Raw genomic sequence first — 19454 nt, 5'->3', positions numbered from 1 at the left:
ATAGTCAGGTGAGCAGGAGGCTCCTTCAGGACCCAGAAAGTGCCAGGTCACGCCTTGCCCTGGGACAACACTGGTCATTCATGTCATCCTGACCGTCTTCAGGGCTGTTATGTTAGTGGGTGATGTGCAAGATTTGAGAGTACTCGCATAAATGTAAATATATTTTTGGTGGTTTAAATCCTATTTAGAATGGATATTGGGATCATATTGTGAGTTATAGATATAAGAAAAGCATTTTTTCCTTATGTGAGCCTCATATTTTTCTATTTTTCTGTGCAGACTAATAGCATGTGTTTTACAATGAAAACATCCTGTGTACGAAGAAGATACAGAGAATTTGTGTGGCTGAGGCAGAGACTCCAAAATAATGCATTGCTGGTGTAAGTGATTTTAAAGAGTATGTTGAGCAGACTTTATTATTGTGTTCAATATTTAAAAATTGATAGGCATTAAGATATATCAGATATGAAGGATTTTATAGGCTTTCTTTTTGACTGCAATATATATATAGCTTGAGTTAATTGTGTAGCTACTGCATCTGAATTTAAAATTTATCACTTGGATTTCACCAGGATTTTATAGGTAATGACCATGAAAGACTTCAGAAATGTTTAAAGATGGGTTTTTTTTAACTGATTTCCTCATATCCTTATTATATAGCTATAAAATATAGAATAATACCTAAATAGTAGCTACGAGATGATCATCATGCATAATTTGCCCTCACTTTGAGGGATTTCTGTAATGAAACTACCTTGATTTGATCATTTAAAAATGTTTTTTTCTTTCTCATAAGGCAACTGCCAGAACTTCCATCTAAAAACCTGTTTTTCAACATGAACAATCGCCAGCATGTGGATCAGCGTCGGCAGGGTCTGGAAGATTTCCTCAGAAAGTAAGTGTACGGCAACTACCGTGGCTGGACAAGAGCTGAGAGCAAATGCTTTGCAAGAGCTGCGTGATCATATAGGGGAGAACATTAATTTCTGAAATGCTGATAATCTGCTCTAGGGCTGAGCTCCGCAGTCCATTTCCTATATTAGAGCACCATCTTGTGGCTCACATCATATGGTACATATTTGGGACCAAGTCTTCTAGAAAGAAGACAATGAACAATAATAACTGAGTTAGATAATATATGGTTCCTTACGCTGTAAAGCAGATCCAAATTACTTGGGAGTGTAGCTGACCAAAGTAGAAATTTCCAGGAAGCACGTGCCTAATTATAAAAAGGCACTTCTTAAAAACGGTCTTCATTTATGACATTTAGGATTGACAGACCAAAATAAGCTCTACAATGGGCTGCTAATACCCTTCTGGGCTCCTTTAAATGAATGGCTTAACTCTAATCTTCAGAGGGAATGTTTATAGAGGAGTACTTGGTGGTGTTTGAATAGTCTCAGTGGGTTAACTCTGGATCACTCTGTGACGGTGGCCACTGCAGTCAGAGCTACTTGAATTCACACTGCTATGATTTTCCTTTCCCCCCGGCCCCTTTGCAATGCTAGAATACCTGTTCATGGGAAGCAATGTAGTGCACTGATTTGCATATAGACTCTGAGGCCAGGCTGCCTGGGTTCAGATCCTGGCTCTGCTATGCCTGTGTTTTCCCATCTATAAAATGGGGTAATAATAGTACCTACATCATAGTTAATGAATAGAAAGCATTCACAGTAGTGTCCTGCATATAATGTGTACTGTCTAAATGTTGGTTATTGTTTTAATGCAGTTAGATAAGAAGTAGCTTTGAGCTTGTTTTTCTAATTTCTTATTCTTTATAGATAAGGAAATAGGCTGAGTCATGTGACTACTGGGTAGCAGCAGGGCCTGGTCTCCTGATCTCTCACTCTTATTCTAGTAGTTTCAGGATCTGAAGTCATCTCCTTTTGAGTTCACTGAATAGCACCCTAGGGCAAGCCTGAAAAAATATACTGCCTTCTCTTCATTTGGCTCACACATAATGGGTTTGGGTATTAATTGTACACATGAATATTCATATTTATTTCAATTAGATTGACATAGTGCCCTTCTTTTGAAGGTGTGATAGAGACATCTAGAAAGATCCAAGATTATAAATCGAGGGAGAGTGGGGAAAGGAAGAGAAGCTGGAGAAATGAAAATGAGAAGAGACCGGAAGAACTGATTAGCAGAGCCAAGTCCTCCAAAAACATTATAGTGGAATTTTGGGGGGTATCACAGGCATGACAGAACAAAGACCTGGTCAAGTTTTTCCTGCACTTTCCCTTTGAAGACAGCTCTGATTTTAATTGTTGTCTCTACAAGGCCCAGGTGGCTGATGGCCTCTCCCTTCAGATGTGGTCCCTGCAGCCCAAGTTTGTAGAATGGCCTGTCACTCTAGATGCTGCCCTGGGGAGCTGCAGCCTGGCCGTCACCAGTGAGGCCTGGGCAGGGTGGCTGAGTCCCACAGTCCCTGCCAGCACTGGGAACAGCTTGTCTTCTGTAGAGAAGTCTCCTTATTTGAGGTGAAAAGACATCATGGGCCCTGAATTTATGTTGCTAGCTAAGCACAGGGCATGTGTTTTTGACCAGGGATCACTTCATAGTTTTGAACATAATATTTCCATCCACAGTTGATCTACCAAAATTAATGCCTCAGTGACTGTCATTCAGCCATCGTGAGGGTATGCTTGATCTACATTATTTTTGCACACTGTATCGTTTGACTGTTTGCTGGTTATATTTGATGCACATGATATAGTGGAAAGTGTCCTGGTTTGGGAGCTTAAGGAGCTGAGTTCCAGGTCTCCCATGAGTGATGGTTCCTGATCCTCTGTGGCCTCTCCTGATCCCTCACCCTCCTCTCTGTGTTCCTCAAATGCCGATGCACAGCTCTCCTGTGCTTTGTCCAGTTTGCGTGGCTGTAGCAACCTTCCGTGTCTTTGCCTGTGTGACCCCCTCCCCCACCCAGCCCAGGCCCCCTTTGGGAGACTGCACGTGATGTGCACTGTATCCTGACCCCAGCTTTATGTCCTCTGAGGTTCCATTGGTTACGCATTAAGTATGGCCACCCATCAGTAGCCTGTACCCTGTTTATAGAGGAACTTTAGGAACCATAGCGTTAAAATTTGAACTATGCTGGTATTGTAGATTTTAACATATATTTAAGATCTGTTTTTTTATGTAAGTTTTGAAGCTGTGATTCAGAAGCACTAAATACGTTCAAACCCTTTAAAACCAAAATGTCTCTTTATATATGTGTATGTGTGTGTGTATAAAACGTATTTTTTTCATTTTAAGGTCATTTGTATAGTAATTAGAAAATTCTTTCACTAGGAACCAAATAATAATTTCTACCATTTATTGAACATTTGCTACATGTTTGGCATTTTACATGTTTTATATCAATACTCAATTTTACAAAGAAGGAAACTCTATGAAAGGTGTAGGTACTATATTCATCCTAGTAACTGGCAAATTTAAAATTAGCAGAATTCTTAAATACTAGCTAAATTTGGTCAGTACGATTGTGAGATTTTTCAAATATATTCATTTTTCTTCAGTCACAACTATAATCTCCCTTTTGTGTTCTTTCCCCTGACTAATCATAAATTGAAAGTCACTCCTAATAGGTATAGAAAAGGGAAGTTATAGACTAAAATTATAAATGCTGTTGGTAAGTTTCCAACTATGAATAACGGAATTCCTACTAATTTTTTAGGTTGGAGTGAGATTTTAGATTTGAATGGGATTTTCAATTTAGGTTTGAATAGGTTTATTCATGAATCGGAGCCAGCCTTCCTTCTTCACTGAATTCATACCATTAATACAACCACATTTACCCTACAATTTAGACTTTTGTATAATGGTTTTATATTTCTTAAAAATTTAACGAATATAAAAGTTTTTTACAAAAGGCTACCATTAAAATGGTACAGCTAGTTTTACACACACACACACACACACACACACACATCCCTTTTATAAATCTTTGTGTTCAATAGAGGGCACCACAGCACAGATCATGAATGTCTTCAATGAAGATTTGTAGGTTTTATTTTTTTCAGCTATTTGTTTTTAAATTAACTCAGCTAAACAGGCTGAGTTAATTTTTTTCTACATCAAACCGCTAATCTTCCACATACTATACAGATGTGTATGTATGTCATCATATTGGGCTCCGTAGACCCAGGACATCTTTTGCTAGGACTAAATGATCTTGTATAGCTATATATTGTTCTCAACTAAAGCAAGATACAGTGTACCTAATAAAATCATGTGGCGGAAAACCAGATTTTCAACTGGGTCCAATTCAAGGAAAAAACAGGTTTTACGTTGTTTAAAGTTGTTAGGGGGAAGGAAATAACTTTTGAGTCATGTTGTAAATATCTTTTCAGAAATTCCTTTAAAATCCTAGAGACTATTTTTTGTTCCTTTTACAAAGGCTTGAAAATCATATACATTTTATTTTTATGAAGGCTTCTAAAAATGACATTTTATTGACTGTTTTACAAAGCACTCTTTATATTAAGTTTGAAGTTGATTTTTCTGCTATTCAATTTGTTTGTGGAACATGTGGCACAAATATGAGGAAAAAATAGGACTTAATATTATAATAGTGGTAATCACAACCCTCTCCGATAGACAGTAAACCAAATAGTATTCAGAATGAACTAGTTATGCTTACTGAATGAGATGGGAAAACACTCTCAAAATTTTGCATTTTAATTTTTTTTTCTTTTTTTTTTTTTTTTTTTAGAGACAGGGTCTTGCTCTGTTGCCCAGGCTGGAGTACAGTGACACAGTCTTAGCTCACTGCAGCCTCAATTTCCTGAGCTCAGGTGATCCTCCTGCCTTAGCCTGCTGAGTAGCTAGGACTATAGGTGCACGCCACCATGTCTGGCTGATATTTTATATATTTTTTAGAGATGAGGTCTTGCTATGTTGCCCAGGCTGATCTTGAACTCCTGGTCTCCAGGGATCCTCCCGTGTGGGCCTCCCAGAGTACTAGGATTACAGGCGGAAGCCTGACCGAATTTTAAATTTCAGAATGAAATACCTGATTATAAAGTAAAAAGCATAAATTAAAAAGTTACCGTTGCTTATTTAGAACTCATACCCATAGAGTAGGGTGACATACATTAGCCAGTGAGTGAGAGAGGAGATTCCAAAAAACCGAAACTGTGCCTAGCAGACCCACTGTGTTTGAACCCTGGCCCTGTGTGAGTGTTCCCGTGTTCCTTCCCCAGCCACATCTTCAGAATTGTGAGCTGGGTGGGCCAGGCTCCCTCTTTTTTCACCTGTGTGTCCTCCAGATGGCAGTATTGAGCAGAAAAGAAAACACTGGGAAATAATGAGTCTAATGTACAGTAAAATTGGAAATTGAATTATAGTGCAAGAAAAAGGACAGTAGCCTTGAGGTCCCGATCAACCTGGACTCTGATCACTTTTGTTTGCTGTACCCATGTGTTAGGTTACTAGCAAGTTAATAACAGCGCGTGAGCGGTTCAAGGCTCAGTAAAATTGCTTCAGACATGAAATAAAGCTAAAATGAATTTGTGTCCAATATCATTGGCATTAGTGCTCATTACTTTTGTGGTGTAATGCCTCAAACCATCTAAAATCAATTTTAAAGATTATCCATTATTTTATAAAGAAAATAAAACACAATCCCAAGAGAAACACAGCAGTGAGTATAATCCTATGAACAGTTACTTGTATTATGGCTGGCAGGAAACCACTGACAGAAGGCCACAGGAAACACTCTGCTCAAACTTTACAGCGAATCCAAGTTAATATTAATGGGTTGTTGCTATATAACTCTTCTCTTAATTTGATGTATTTAAAACAAGAATGGTAAACATTTGTAAATGTAGAAAATAAATCTTGAAGAGTAGTAAAAGGGATTTACTACTTAGCTACTTGTACTTGGCAAATTAATCTTTATCATGTGACATGGTCTTCTTCTGGGAGAACCCAGGGCAGAGGACACAGAAGGAAAGGAAGTATTTAGCTGCTTTGCTTGAGACTTTGCTTTTTAAAAAGCACAAAGGTTTTACTTTTCCTTTTAGTAGACCAGTAAAGAATATTTTCTCAAACTATGTTTGTAAGCCTGTTGAAGCAAAGGGGACGGCTGGGTTTTGGTTTTGATACTGTGCACTTTTAGACATGTCCTTCTTACAGAAATAATTCTGCTTTATTTTGAAGAAAAGGACTTGGTTGGTATTCTAATGACCTTGGATTTTAACTAAATTGATATTAATGGCCAAAGAGATTTACTTTCCTAATTGCTTGTTTAAACATGCAGGATATAAGGTAAGGTTCATTTGGTCTGAAACACATGATCTATTTCTCATAGATCTCTATATGCAAAATCCCATGTTGGGCAAAATTATACTTGGGTTTTAGTGTTCTTGTTTTGTCCCCTACATGTGGTCTTAGTGTCTCCCGTTCTGTCATTATTGAACTATTAATAGATACTAAATTATCATAATGCCAAAATCTTTGCTAAAAAGATAAAACCAGTTTTTATTTAAATATAAAGGTATACTTTGACTTGATTTCATATTCTAAGACATGCATTTCAGAAAAAAACACATTCACTGATAGTATGAATTTGTGCATGTATAGATTTTGCTAAAGGATAGTTTTTACTCTTCTGTGTAGTTCTAACGCACTAGTTGAAATTTGTACTATCTTTGTAAACTTTGATCTGGAATGTGAGAAGACCAGTATGTACGCATCACAAAATTATCATATTTTAACTTATAAAATTGGCTGGAATCAATTTTATTAGGTTACATATTTTGACAACATAGAGATGCAGTGCCCTGAAGTTTTGGAGAAATTTGTAGTCAACTTTAGATATTTAAAAAAAAAACCAAAACTACCTTTTACATGAGCCCTTGTAAACATGTATTTATGTACATAAACGTACTTGTAAAGTTTTAAAATGTAAAACATGCTGAGAAATGTATTGACTTTTTCATATAATTTTTAATAGTAGTTGAAAGTTTTGATGTTTCATGGCAGCCTATCCAATAAAGATCACTGAATTGACATGCTGTTGGCAATAAATTTTTTTTAAGTAGAATAAATTTCTATGACTATATAAGCAAAATATTTCCATAATTAATCCACATGGTCATAACAGATGGTTAAATTGAAGAAATGTCCTTGAAGTTATTCTTTTAACAGATGTTCTTAACTATTAGCTTCATGTTTTGACTCACCTAAATTTCCAAATAATTGAATAAAAGTTAACATATGCTTTCATCCCTATAATAGGCAGAGCCCATAATTGATGCAAAGTTTACCACAGTAGAGAAATTACTTCAGTGGTACATTTCTAATGTTTTTCTTTCTCCTACCCTATAACTGACCATTCCTGTTCACCGATTATTTTTCCTTTTTTTCCTTTCCATAGAGTCCTACAGAATGCACTGTTGCTTTCAGATAGCAGCCTTCACCTCTTCTTGCAGAGCCAGCTGAATTCAGAAGACATTGAGGCGTGTGTTTCTGGGCAGACTAAGTACTCTGTAGAAGAAGCAATTCACAAGTTTGCCTTGATGAACAGACGTTTCCCCGAAGAAGATGAAGAAGGAAAAAAAGAAAATGATATAGATTATGATTCAGAAAGGTATTTCCTTGTGTTTTGATCGAATGTGTATGTATTTATATAACACATAGCACACATATGCATGTGTATAGAAATATACACGTACTTCACTTTTTTGTTGATGTAATACTAAGATAATGAAAAAATTAATTGACTGAGATTTTATTGAGCTGTGACAGCTCATCATAGTAGTCTTCACACACACCTCCACACCGAATTAATGAATGCAGTAGAAATTCAATTATCTGCATTCTGATTATGTGACTTTCATTTAGTCAGACTTGAATTATTCGCGTTTAAATTATCTAGCTAAAAAAATATCCAACTGCACTCCAAATGGCTAATTAAAAGTCCAAATTTCCTGTCTCTCTTTGTGACTGGAGATAATTAAAGTTCTCCTCTGTTACTCAGGCTTTGAGTGTGTTGTGAAAACCAATTTCCTCTTTTTATTATTTTCCCCCTCTCTTCTTTTCCAGTTCATCCTCTGGGCTTGGACACAGTAGTGATGACAGCAGTTCACATGGATGTAAAACAAGTACAGCTCCGCAGGAATCCTGAAAAATAATTCTAATGTTACTGTCTTAGGAATAGCAAATTATGTCCAGTCATAGGGAAGAAAAGCTTGCTAATAAATAATATATTCTTATCTAAAGCTCAGTCATGATGTTAGGTATTTAAAATTCTTAAAGACATGGAGTTATTTATTTGTGGTATTTTTACGTTGTCTTATTTTAGCCAAGCTTCTGTATCAAGCTAAAGTCCTGTGAATGCAATAGTATCCTTTATAGGCGAACATTATTGGTAAACAAGATCCTCCCCTCAAATGAAATGATTTATATGTTAAAAAAAAAAAAACCTAGTTGGCTTTATTGAATTTTAAAAGATAGGTAAATAGGTAGCATTTAAAAATCAAGATAGAGCATTCTTTCTTGTGTCTATGGGGCAGTGTTACTGTAAACACAGCATATATATTAACCACTTTGAAGAGTAAACAGCATAGACCAGACTGCTTCTCTCAGACATGTGGCTGCTATTTTGTGGATATCTTCTGTGCACTGGCAAAACACTTTGCTTTTGGGTGTTTGATATATTTTAAGAATATTTAATCTTGACAGTATTCTATTTCACACTTAGATGGAAAATGTATCTTATGAATAGAGATGTATTAAAATAATGTTTACATCTTAGAAAAAACAGAAATAGTGCTAGTAATTTTACTTATAATCGCAATATATAGATTCAGAAATACATTTTCATTGTCCAAAATCAGCTTAAACAAATGGTTTCTGGAAATAAATCATTTGTTTTCATTATCCTTGTGTAATTAGAATTATAGGTTAATGATTTATTTTCTGACTAAACGTGCAATTTCTTATCACTAAATAACATTCAGTATCAGTGGTGGCTACTTATTGCTTATCTTAAGTCAAATTTAATTTTACTAACAAATATTTCCAAAATTAGAAAAAGATGTCAACCTGCTAATTTCATAATTAATTATTCATTTTAAGAAAAGTCCTTTATTTTTAAGCAGGTACATGAAGATTGGTATAATTTTAATAAAATGTCTTTTTTGTTTGTTTTTAGTGGCCCAAAGATTGTATGTCTTAGATAAACTACTTTGAACTTCAAATTTCAGATGAGGCAGCATTTTCTTGAGATAATTACCCAAGTTTCTTCTTTGTTGAATGGAACAAAAATATCTCTGTGAAACTAACGGGAAGATATTTTCACATAACTGGATAACTTGTTGCTTTAATTAAATGTTACTCAGCCTAATTGGAGAGTAACAGAGGCTAGTATAAAAAGTAACCATTTCATTTTAACTATTATTGTAATTTTAGAAAGTCTTTACAATGCTTGTTTCAAAGAACCAACAGAAAAAAAAAAAACAGAAAACTACAAATCAACAGAAAAAAATTAAATTGAGAGTAAGAATGATTTCTTTAATTTATCCTTTTTTGTGGTTTGGTTTAAAACATTATTAAATCTTTGTAAACATTAGGATTTAATGTGTCTTAGATCTTCATTATTTTAACACAGAAAATGAAAAGATTTAGCAATTTCTTCTCTTGCTAACATGTAAAGTTTGCCATCTGGGCATTTAAGAGCTATCCCCTGCCCCTCAGCAATATGTATTTGAATTCACAATATTTCTGTTTTACAGCAGTTTTGAAAAGCTATACTACTGTGCTACCAATTGTCGTGTTATTTTTAAGATGTAAGATAACCATTAATAATAAATACTGCCTCAATATTTGATATGTAAATGTCATGAGATCATCATTTTCACATTAAACATGAAAAAAAAACAACTTTGCCAGATCCCTTATTTTATACAAGAGAATATATTTCTTCTGACTTAGACCAAAACTCAAGTGTGTTTTTGAATTATCAGTAATTTTTTATGAAGACCTTTGGTAAAACTTGGTTTAGTATTCACTATAGTTTTACATATTTGAGGCTTTTAGCTATGGTTTGGTTTTGCTATCTAAGCACTGGCGTCTTAAAACAGATTTCTTGCAGCTGATATATTTAGATGAACTTCAGCTTCCAGTGGTTTTCTTGCTTTGTCTCTTATTTTCCTCTGGCATGTTTTTATAAAACTTTCTTCAGGAAAAGAAAGTAATTACTTGTATAGCTAAATAGCATGGAGGTTTATTTAGCACTATTTTTAATGTGACTTCAATGTAAAGAATTCTAATCCTGGATGCTTTATGATTTACATACAGCAAAACTATTCCCTCACTAATTCTGAAAGGGTAAACTATTTGCCTGGAAAGCCAGCTTATGTGTTTTATTTTATAATTGGATTTATATACAACTCAAAGGTGTCAAAAATGAAAGTCGACAACCTGTTACTTAAGGGCTCTTTCAAAGTCCCGCTTAGAAGAAAGTGATTTATTTCTTGTGAAAATTTCAAGTTTTAAAAATTACCAGGGGAAAACACAAATGTTTATCTTTAAGCAGTTATTGTTCCTTAAGATAGTAAATATCTTGCCAGAGCTTTTCAAGTCTAGTTCACATTTTATTGAAAAATTAAATACAAACAAGTAACATAAAGTAAAAGAACAAAATTCTTTTATGACTATTAAGAATTTAAACAAATTCATTTAACCTAGCCACGATTACTGTTATGTCCAACAGTAAATTGGATGTTGTTTTGAATTCAGTTTGTTTTGTTGGTGCCTTAAGGATTCATCATTACTGAGCTACTGTGGTACAAAAAAGGTTTTCAGTATTTGAGCTGTAAAGAAAGACCCCTTTTCATAAGAGGCCTCTAAAATTTAAAGACAAATATAACAAAACCTTATTCTGTTTCTTTAAATATTAATCTTCCTCTTAAATTTAAATTACTTAGTTGGTATCCTATGAATACAATGCATCTTTTCAAGGAAGGAAACGATTTATTTCAATACAATTTTGTTTTTGTTTGGAATACAGACCCTTTCTTAGTTTATTATATATAAACACATTTTCAAATACAAAATGCTGTCTGAAATTAGTTATTGCAATTTGATATTCAAACCACAGATACAATTTTCTTTGCAAATAAAGATCATAAGAAAATACATTTTAGTAGAGTGGAATTAAAAAATTTTAGAAGGATGTAAATAAGCAACAATTTCTTTAACATTGGATATATTTACAACGGACTTTGGTTCTATTCTTTGCCATATGCATCTTACAAACGAGTCACCATTGTTCCCTTAAGTCAGACACAATTGCTCTTCACTCTTACTGGAAACTTTTCTGGATCACTGTTATGAACAGTGCATTGGACACTAATTTATTTTAGCTGCACAAACTCTGGTAGTTAATGACCCTTTCTCTTTCTCCAAAATTCCAAAGACTTCTTTTCAACGGACAGAGAGGAAAAGAGAAAGAAAGAAAAAAAATATATATATATATATATATATATAGGCTGCAATTTTCTGCTGAATTTAAACTCTGATCTAAAGACACTATGCAAATGGCTTATGCTAAAGAGGAAAATACCCTTTCTCCCCCGACGAGAAGTGTAGCTTCCTCCAAAACCCCACACCGCTTGTCTTTGCTGCTAGAGGCACAGCACGGGCATAATTTGTGGTTGTGTTTTTGCTAGTTTCTTACCTCTGGGCCTTCTTTATAGCTTTGCCCCCCACCCCACTGGCGGTGGCGCTCCCGCGGCTGCACCCTCGGCCGCCTGTTGGCTGCGGTGCCTCGCGGCTCGCGCACACTCCCCCGCGCCGCGACCCGCACACGCGCGCTCCCGCCTCCTCCCACCCGGGCCGCTCCGCCGGCGGCGGCGACTGGGCGGCAGGTAGCCAGCCAGCCAGCCGGCCTCGGTCCGGTAACCCATGGCAACCGCCCTGGTAACCCATAGCAACTGCGCAGTGGAAAAGGAAAAAAAAAAAAAAAAAAGAAAAACCGGGTGGAGGGGGGCTGCGGGTGGTGAGTGGGAACAACAACCACAAAAAGACAGCGATTTACAGCACCGGCACGCAGCTCCCCTGCCCCACCTGCTCCGTGGGCACCGCGGGGCCCCTAACAGCGTTAGGATGGCAACTCTGGCCGCTGGAAAAAAAGATAGTGATAACGATAAAATACTAATGCCGAAGGGCTTCGGGGGAGTGGGTTTGGTGTGAGAGGCAGCTTTGAATAACGATGACCCTCCGGGCCTCCCGGTTTCCAGGCTCGCAGAGGCCCTCCGGGTTGGAAGTGCGCGTGGAGCGGGCCCCGCCGCCCGACGGCTGGGTGCGGGTCGGCCGCGCGGGAGCCGGCGGGGCGGCGTCCCCTAGCCCGGGGCTGGACTGCAGCCTTTGTTCTGCAGATGCTCGCGCGGCGCCGCGGCCCCAGCCCCGCCGCCCGGCCCGAGCGAGGGCGACGACGCGCCGCCCCGGCCTGGGTGTCGCTGAGCCCTGGAGGGTCCCCGCGAGCACCCGCGGACTCGGTGGGGCTGCGGCAAAGCCCCCCGCGTCCGAAACGTTTTCATTTGCACGCGAACAGCACACATGTTAACACGAGTTAATCTCGTTCTTTTCTAGTCCAGCCAGGAGCCTAAAACCTGCCCCGCGGGCGCGCCGTCGCGTTAACCTGCCCCTCCCGTCCTGGGCGGGGGCGACAGTCGCCCCTGGTGGCGGGACTGGGCCGCTGGGGAAGAAGTGCGTGCCTCCGGGCCCAGAAACGGCCCTGGGTCAGAGTGGTACGTGTGTGTGTGTTGGTGGGTACAGGCGGGAGGTACAAGTTCCCCACCCTGTTAGTCTTGGGGCCCAGAAGCGGAGATGTGTTCTTTGCCCCTGAAAAAAGAACCGTGCGGCCGGTGATATCGAGTGCAAGACCGCCGGAGGACAGAAGGGGGCGTTGGCGGGCCAGCGCAGCGGCTGCAGCCCCCTCTGGAGTCCGGCCGCCTGGGGTCTGGCTGGCTGCCTGCGCGGTGGAGTGGTGCTAGGCTCCCAAGTAGAAAGAACCTGCTCCCCACATGGGTTTCAGTCTGTGTTTAGGAGCATCATTTGCTCACTCGTGTGTTCGTAGAAACCCTGTCCCGCAAGAAGATGATTCAGAAAACACAGCCGGAACTGTTTCCATTTGGTACAGAGCACCTGAGTGCATAAAGGTCTACAGAGACATGTAGTGGGGTGTAAAGGGTCTGCCCTAGGAATCTGGAGGTTGCAGTTCCAGGTCGAGTTCTAACTACCTGTGATTCCAAGCATATTTTGATGTTTTTTAAAAGGAAAAGCTTTGGCCTGGATGTTTTGAAGTCCCCTGACAGTTCAATTATTCTATTCTCTGCAGGTGTGTACCTAAATCCAAATAGCAATGCTATCAGGAACATCTTTTTGAAGGCAAAGACCTATGCAAGTATAATATATACCCACTTGTATAGTCTATTTCCTGAAAGGTGATTAAATCATCTGTGTTTAATATATCTAATACTTTTACTGGTAGACAAAGGAAGTTGGCTATGTAAAGAATCTTATTTTAATGTTTCACAGAGACAAGAATCTAAGCTCTCAGGGAAATGATTTATTTTCACAAATATGCACATTCTCGGTTCTGCTCCCTACAGAGCACCTAGTCCCGGGGCATCTGTGTGAACTGTTAAGAGGTAAAACACAGATACTTGCCCGGCCTGGGATCCATGCAGTACATTCCCAGCCCTCTTGCATAGCGGTGTACTGGGAGCCCTGTGCTTTCATTTAATTTTTTTTTTTTTTAACAAAAGCAATTATAGAAAAGTGCAAATTTAACGTGTGACATTTAACATTTTGCCGTGGCAGGCAGCCTCCACTTAAATGGGGCCTTTCTGTGGAACAACAGAAGCCAAAAGGCCTTGTGTCATGGAGTAATGTAAGACACAATCTGGGCTGCAAACGCACAATGAATCGGGAAGGATTTATGTAATTAATTGACCAGTCTTAACCTGTTATCGTGATGTAAGGAATTTGGAACTCATTAATTTGGGCTCTGACAGATTTCATATTAGAGCTGGCAAATATGGATTGAGCCTCTTATTCTTGTAGCAGCTGGAATTTCCATGACAGTGAGGATTAGTGAAGAAGACCTATTGCTGGAGTCAAACTGCCTCTTTGTAATCAGTAGCCCTGCTCTGCATTAAAGGGATAATGAAAAAAAAAAAAAAGGAAAAAAGCATATTACCTGGCGGAGGGAGCCGTAGGGCCCTGTGTTCATTCTGCTAGCACGAGGGTTGAGCTCAAACATTTGCAGTTGAATGAAAACATTAATTTCAATCATAAAGTTAGCTGATTTCTCAAGCACCTTGAGAGAATAGAAGGTAGAAGGGTCTCAGGGTCAAGTTTGGTATTGTTGTCAAAGTTAAAACGGTATTAAAAGACAGAGCCTTTGAAATTCCTCTATGTGCACACAGAAACTGTACGAAGAAGGTAATAGAAGTCTTATGAGGTGCAAACGGGATTTTTTTTTTTTTGTAATGTCATAGCCATACACGAGCAGTTCAGAGCCCTGAAGGAGAGACTGGCTTTCTTAGGAGCCACTTCCTGTCTCCTGGTCAGAGAGCACTTTAGCGGACCCCATGAAACCCAGAACTCACATACTGAGCCTTTAGCCCATTTAGTCAATAATCTAATCTGTGTCCTCTTTACGTGATATGATGTTTAATGAATCACCCATTTGAAAATGTCCAGGTTCTTATTTGAGATTTTAAGAAAACTCAGTAGAAAAATCTAACTTTCATTTTTCCCCTCCCGTGACAATCAGAAAATTGCTAGGCTGAAAAAAATGTCCCAGAGATGAAAGGAAATGGTTTTTTTTTTTTTTCCTTCCTTCACAATAGTTTCCCTTTATTGCTGTACTACGTGATAAGGTTAATATAACAACTGCCATAAGAATCATTAATACAGGAAGATAAGCAAAGTTGCGTGTTTAAAACATTTGCAGGGAATCATTTACCTCCTTCTGCTGATAAAGAAGCCTTTGGTAACAAATACAAAGCTCAGGCACTGAATATTTAACTTTCTAGACAGAAAGCCCATTGACCTTTCCTAATATGTTATTACTCATAAATGCTGTTTAAATTTAGGTACTGACTGTTTTGGAATTATATTATTTAATTTGTATATTACCTTTTAAAATTTCCAGTCAAACATAATTTTTACATTTTAATATAACAAATATTGTTATAAATCTTTGCAAGAACAGAAAGATCTCCAAGCCCCTTTCCCCTCTCTTTTTTCTGGGGTCTTGATTCAACCAAATTCCAAAGTAAAGATTATTTTTTTTTTTTTTTTAGTTAGTGATAATGGGATTTGATCCATCAATGAAGTACTTGATACAAAGATTTGTTTGTGATTATCTTGTTCACAAGTGATTTCTTCAGCTTTGGCTCCATTTAAATGAACACATAAAGACAAACGCTAGAAATTTGCATCAATATATTAATGTTATCCTTCACATTGAGAGAAAAAGAAGAGAGCTAGTAGTTGTTATTGGTATTATTATTTTTTCAGCGGGAAGGCAATGAAGATAAACAACTGGTATCAGCAAGGCTAGGATAACTAGTATAAACGATGACAAGGGAGATTAATAGTGTGTATAAACACACTTCAGGTTTGTATACAAGATCTCAGCTCTCACCTAGGTATTTCTTTGTATTTTTTTAAAGGAGTGATTTGTAAGTTGACAATTACAAAGTTATCAACTCGTGCTGTGTGTACTATTTGTATATTAGAGGTATGGAATAGACATACTGAAGTGTGATTTATCAGAGAGAGTGTTGATCTGGAAGGAAGTCTGGTGAATCAGTTTCTGGCTCTACTGTTGGTGTGTACCCAAAGGCACCTCCCAACCTCTCTGGACCTCAGTTTACTCATCAGTACAATAAAAAGATTTGACACAGAATGTCCTGCAGGCACCTGTCCCCAACCTTTTGGGCACCAGGGACCGGTTTCATGGAAGACAATTTATCCACAGACTGGTGGGAGGAGATGGTCTTGGGGTGATTCAAATGCATTACATTTATTGTGCAGTCAAACCTCTCTGCTAATGATAATCTGTATTTGCTGCTGCTCCCCAGCACTAGCATCACCGCCTCAGCTCCACCTCAGATCATCAGGCATTAGATTCTCATAAGGAGTGGGCAACCTTGATCCCTGGCATGCACAATTTACAGTAGGGTTGGAGCTCCTATAAGAATCTAATGCCGCCACTGATCTGACAGGAGGTGGAGCTTATGCGGTGATGGGAGTGATGGGGAGCAGCTGTAAATACAGATGAAGCTTCACTTGCTCACTGGCGGCTCACCTCCTGCTGTGTGACCCAGGTCCTAACAGGCCACAGATCAGTACCGGTCTGAGGCCTGTGAGTTGGGGACCACAGCTGAAGGTATTCTCTAAAGCACTGGTTCTGAGGGATGCTAATAAATATTACTAGAACAGGGGGGGATGTGGTAGGATTGTTTCCATGGTCAATTACATTTCAGATGCATTGAGTTAAACAAAGTTTAACATTAATCTTCTGCAGGACTTCTTAGTGCCTCTCATATATTAATGTTCACTGTAAATCTCTCTCGAACTTCTGACCTCAAGCAATCTTCCCACCTCAGCTTCCCGGAGTGCTAGGACTACAGGCATGAGCCACCACGCCCGGCCTCACTGTGAATCTCTAAGTGTGTTTTTGTGTAGGGGTATTGTGTGCAGTTTTCCTAAACTGATTCAAAGAAAAGAGGCTAAACTTCTGTGTTCTTTTGAATCTAAATGTTTTGGGTTTCTTCTCAGAATGATTAAGGGGCACTTGCATTCACCCTAGATGTTCCCGAGGCCAAGTTGGGAGGAACGTGTGTGGATATCACTAAATGAGGATTCCCTTTCAGAGACCAGGTTCTGTAGACAGGCAGGGAGTTTGGTGCGAAATTTCAATCTCGGTTTCGTTGCTTACACCTGGGGAAAGTCACTTATCCTTTTGGAGTTTGTTTTTACATTTACAGCACGACAATAATACTACAACATGGGGGCGGGTGTGAGGGGCAAGCGAAATCGGGGCATGTTCCCTCTGCTTGGAGAGGTCTTTTCCATCCCCCCTGCCAGTGAATGCCCTCTTGCTCGGCTAATTCCTACTAGTTGTTCAGGACTCTGGTTAAATGTCTCTGTGCTCGGATGCCCACTCTGACCACACCCACGACAAGTCAGATGCTGGTTCCCAGCGTTTCCTAGCACAACCGCCTTGCATCATCACGTGCCTTTCTAGTAGCCCTGCACTGCATGGTTGAGTCACCTGTCTGTCCCTTTCTTCTGGGGTAGTTCCTGGAGGGTGAGGACTACATTTCATCTCTGGCCTCCTCCTCCCTGCCTCTGCCCCCAGCCCACAGTTTAATACAAAACACGTTCTAGAGTCCACAATGAATTACTGGCATAGGGTAGGCAAAAGGCCCACAGACTCTTCCTAAAGCTCCTTTCCTGTGGCAGAACCAGCCAAAGCAGCAGAAAGAGAGCTTAGAGTATGGTATTAGGTAAGTCAGAGGTGTGCCTCCTTAAATTTGGGAAACCTCAGCTGCCCTGAGGGCAAACGTGAATCCTCTGTGTACCGTATTTCCAAGTCATAGCAACTCGTTTTCCATTTCTCTTTGGTAAGAGAACTCTGAAATGGTGATAGCGTCCATTCGGGAAGTCTACACGGCAGTCAATAAATGCTTTGCTGGAGATTACTCTTTTCCTTGATAAAAGATACCATTCAATGAAGTATTTTAGTAAAATATTTCTTTTGGCCAACTTGTTTCTGAACTATAAGTTGAAATACTATATGGTATTAGCGCTTTCTCCAAATGGCTGCTGCTATGTCATATAAACCCATATAAAGTTGAAGCCCAGTATGACTTTCAAAAAGTAATTGAAAAGTAATTTAAAACTTTACTCAGGTCTCCTAAAAAACACCAAAGAAGTCTCATTTTAAGCTACCAAACTTCTTAGGAGCCTCTGTCCTCTCTCTCTCTCTTTCTCTTCCAATACTACTTGACTTTTCTTGGGGCTCCAGCCCTGTAAAGCCATCATCAGTTGAAAATATTGTAAGTCAAAAATGTATTTAATACACTAACCAACTGAACAGCATCGCTTAGCCTAGCCTACCTTAAACATGTTCAGAATGCTTCTGTTAGCCTACAGTTGGGCAAAATCACCTAACACAAAGGGTATTTTATAATAAAGTGTTAAATATCTCATGTAATTTATTGAATGCTATACTGAAAGTGAAAAACAGAATGTATGGTTAGTCGAAGTATGCGTTCTACTAAATGCATGTGGAGTTTACACCATTGTAAAGTTGAAAAATTATAAGTCAAATCATCATAAATTGGGGACCATATACAGTCATATGTCGCTTAATGACAGGGATACATTCTGAGCAATGCATTGTTAGGTGATTTTGTCGATGTGTGAACATCATAGCGTGTACTTACACAAACCGAGATGGTAGCACCTACTGCACGCCTGGGCTGTATGGTACAGCCTGTTCCTAGGCTACAAACATGTATAGCATGTTACTGACCTGAATATTGCAGGACTGCAACACAATGGTAAGTATTTGTATATCTAAACATAGAAAAGGAACAGTAAAAATATGGCATAAAAGATAAAAAATGGTACACCTGTATAGGACAGCTTCATTATAATTTTATGGGACCACAATTGTACATGCGGTCCGTTGTTGACTGAAATGTCATTATGTGATGCATAACTCTTATCTATCTATCTAACTGTCTACCTTTTTTTTCTTTTTTCTTTTTCTTTTTTTTTTGAGACTAGCTCTGTTGCCTGGGCTAGAGTGCCGTGGCATCAGCCTAGCTCACAGCAACCTCAAACTCCTGGACTCAAAAAATCCTCCTGTCTCAGCCTCCCGAGTAGCTGAGACTACAAGCACACACCACCACACCTGGCTAATTTTTTTCTATTTTTAGTAGAGACAGGATCTCCCTCTTGCTCAAGCTGGTCTCCAACTCCTGAGCTCAAACGATCTCCTGCCTCTGCCTCCCCAAGTGCTAGAGGAGGGAGCCACCATGCCCAGCCCTATCTGTCTGTCTGTCTGTCTATCTATCTCCCGTTCCTCTTCAGTTTCTTTTCAAACTCCTGACAACTTTCACCTCTTTCTAAATTTCCAAACAGCCCACACTGGCTCTTGTCTTTCTCCTTTTCTCTAACTCTCCTTATCGATTCCTCGATCTTCTTCCAGTAGCTCCCGGTGTAAATGTGACATGGCAGTCTCTGATCCACTCTGTTCCTCCCCACTCTGGTTCCAGCTCATGGAGCCACCGCCTACGAACTAACTAGTGTGACAAGGACAGAATTCTCCTGAGGAGTAGGAGGCTGGGAGGGGAGGGAGCAGGCTGGCAGGACTGGCTGTCGGAATGTGCAGCCTACAGTCTAACTCTGTA

At 39.1% G+C, this 19454-nt stretch overlaps 1 protein-coding gene and 1 long non-coding RNA gene across 5 annotated transcripts in view; one reads left to right on the top strand and one right to left on the bottom strand.

Moving 5' to 3' along the window:
* SNX10 (sorting nexin 10) overlaps positions 1–9949 on the top strand; it is a 70313-nt gene extending 60364 nt beyond the window's left edge. For 3 of the 4 annotated variants that reach the window (XM_069461577.1, XM_069461574.1, XM_069461576.1), the window contains exons 4-7: positions 280–380; positions 797–895; positions 7385–7597; positions 8053–9949. In XM_069461577.1, the coding sequence (XP_069317678.1) occupies positions 280–380; positions 797–895; positions 7385–7597; positions 8053–8134 (495 nt within the window). In that variant the 3' untranslated portion in view covers positions 8135–9949. The remainder of the gene's footprint in view (positions 1–279; positions 381–796; positions 896–7384; positions 7598–8052) is intronic. The other variant, XM_069461573.1, reaches the window with a different exon arrangement.
* LOC138376923 (uncharacterized) lies at positions 7583–11872 on the bottom strand. The gene is made up of 2 exons (XR_011231760.1): positions 11690–11872; positions 7583–8130 (listed from the first exon to the last, which is right to left on the bottom strand). It is a non-coding gene; the product is annotated as an uncharacterized lncRNA (long non-coding RNA).
* Between the last annotated feature and the right edge of the window lie 7582 nt (positions 11873–19454).

Source organism: Eulemur rufifrons, chromosome 29 (genome assembly GCF_041146395.1).
Source record: "Eulemur rufifrons isolate Redbay chromosome 29, OSU_ERuf_1, whole genome shotgun sequence".
Taxonomy (NCBI): domain Eukaryota; kingdom Metazoa; phylum Chordata; class Mammalia; order Primates; family Lemuridae; genus Eulemur; species Eulemur rufifrons.
Note: the sequence above shows the minus strand (reverse complement) of the source record. Positions and strands in the feature narration are given on the sequence as shown.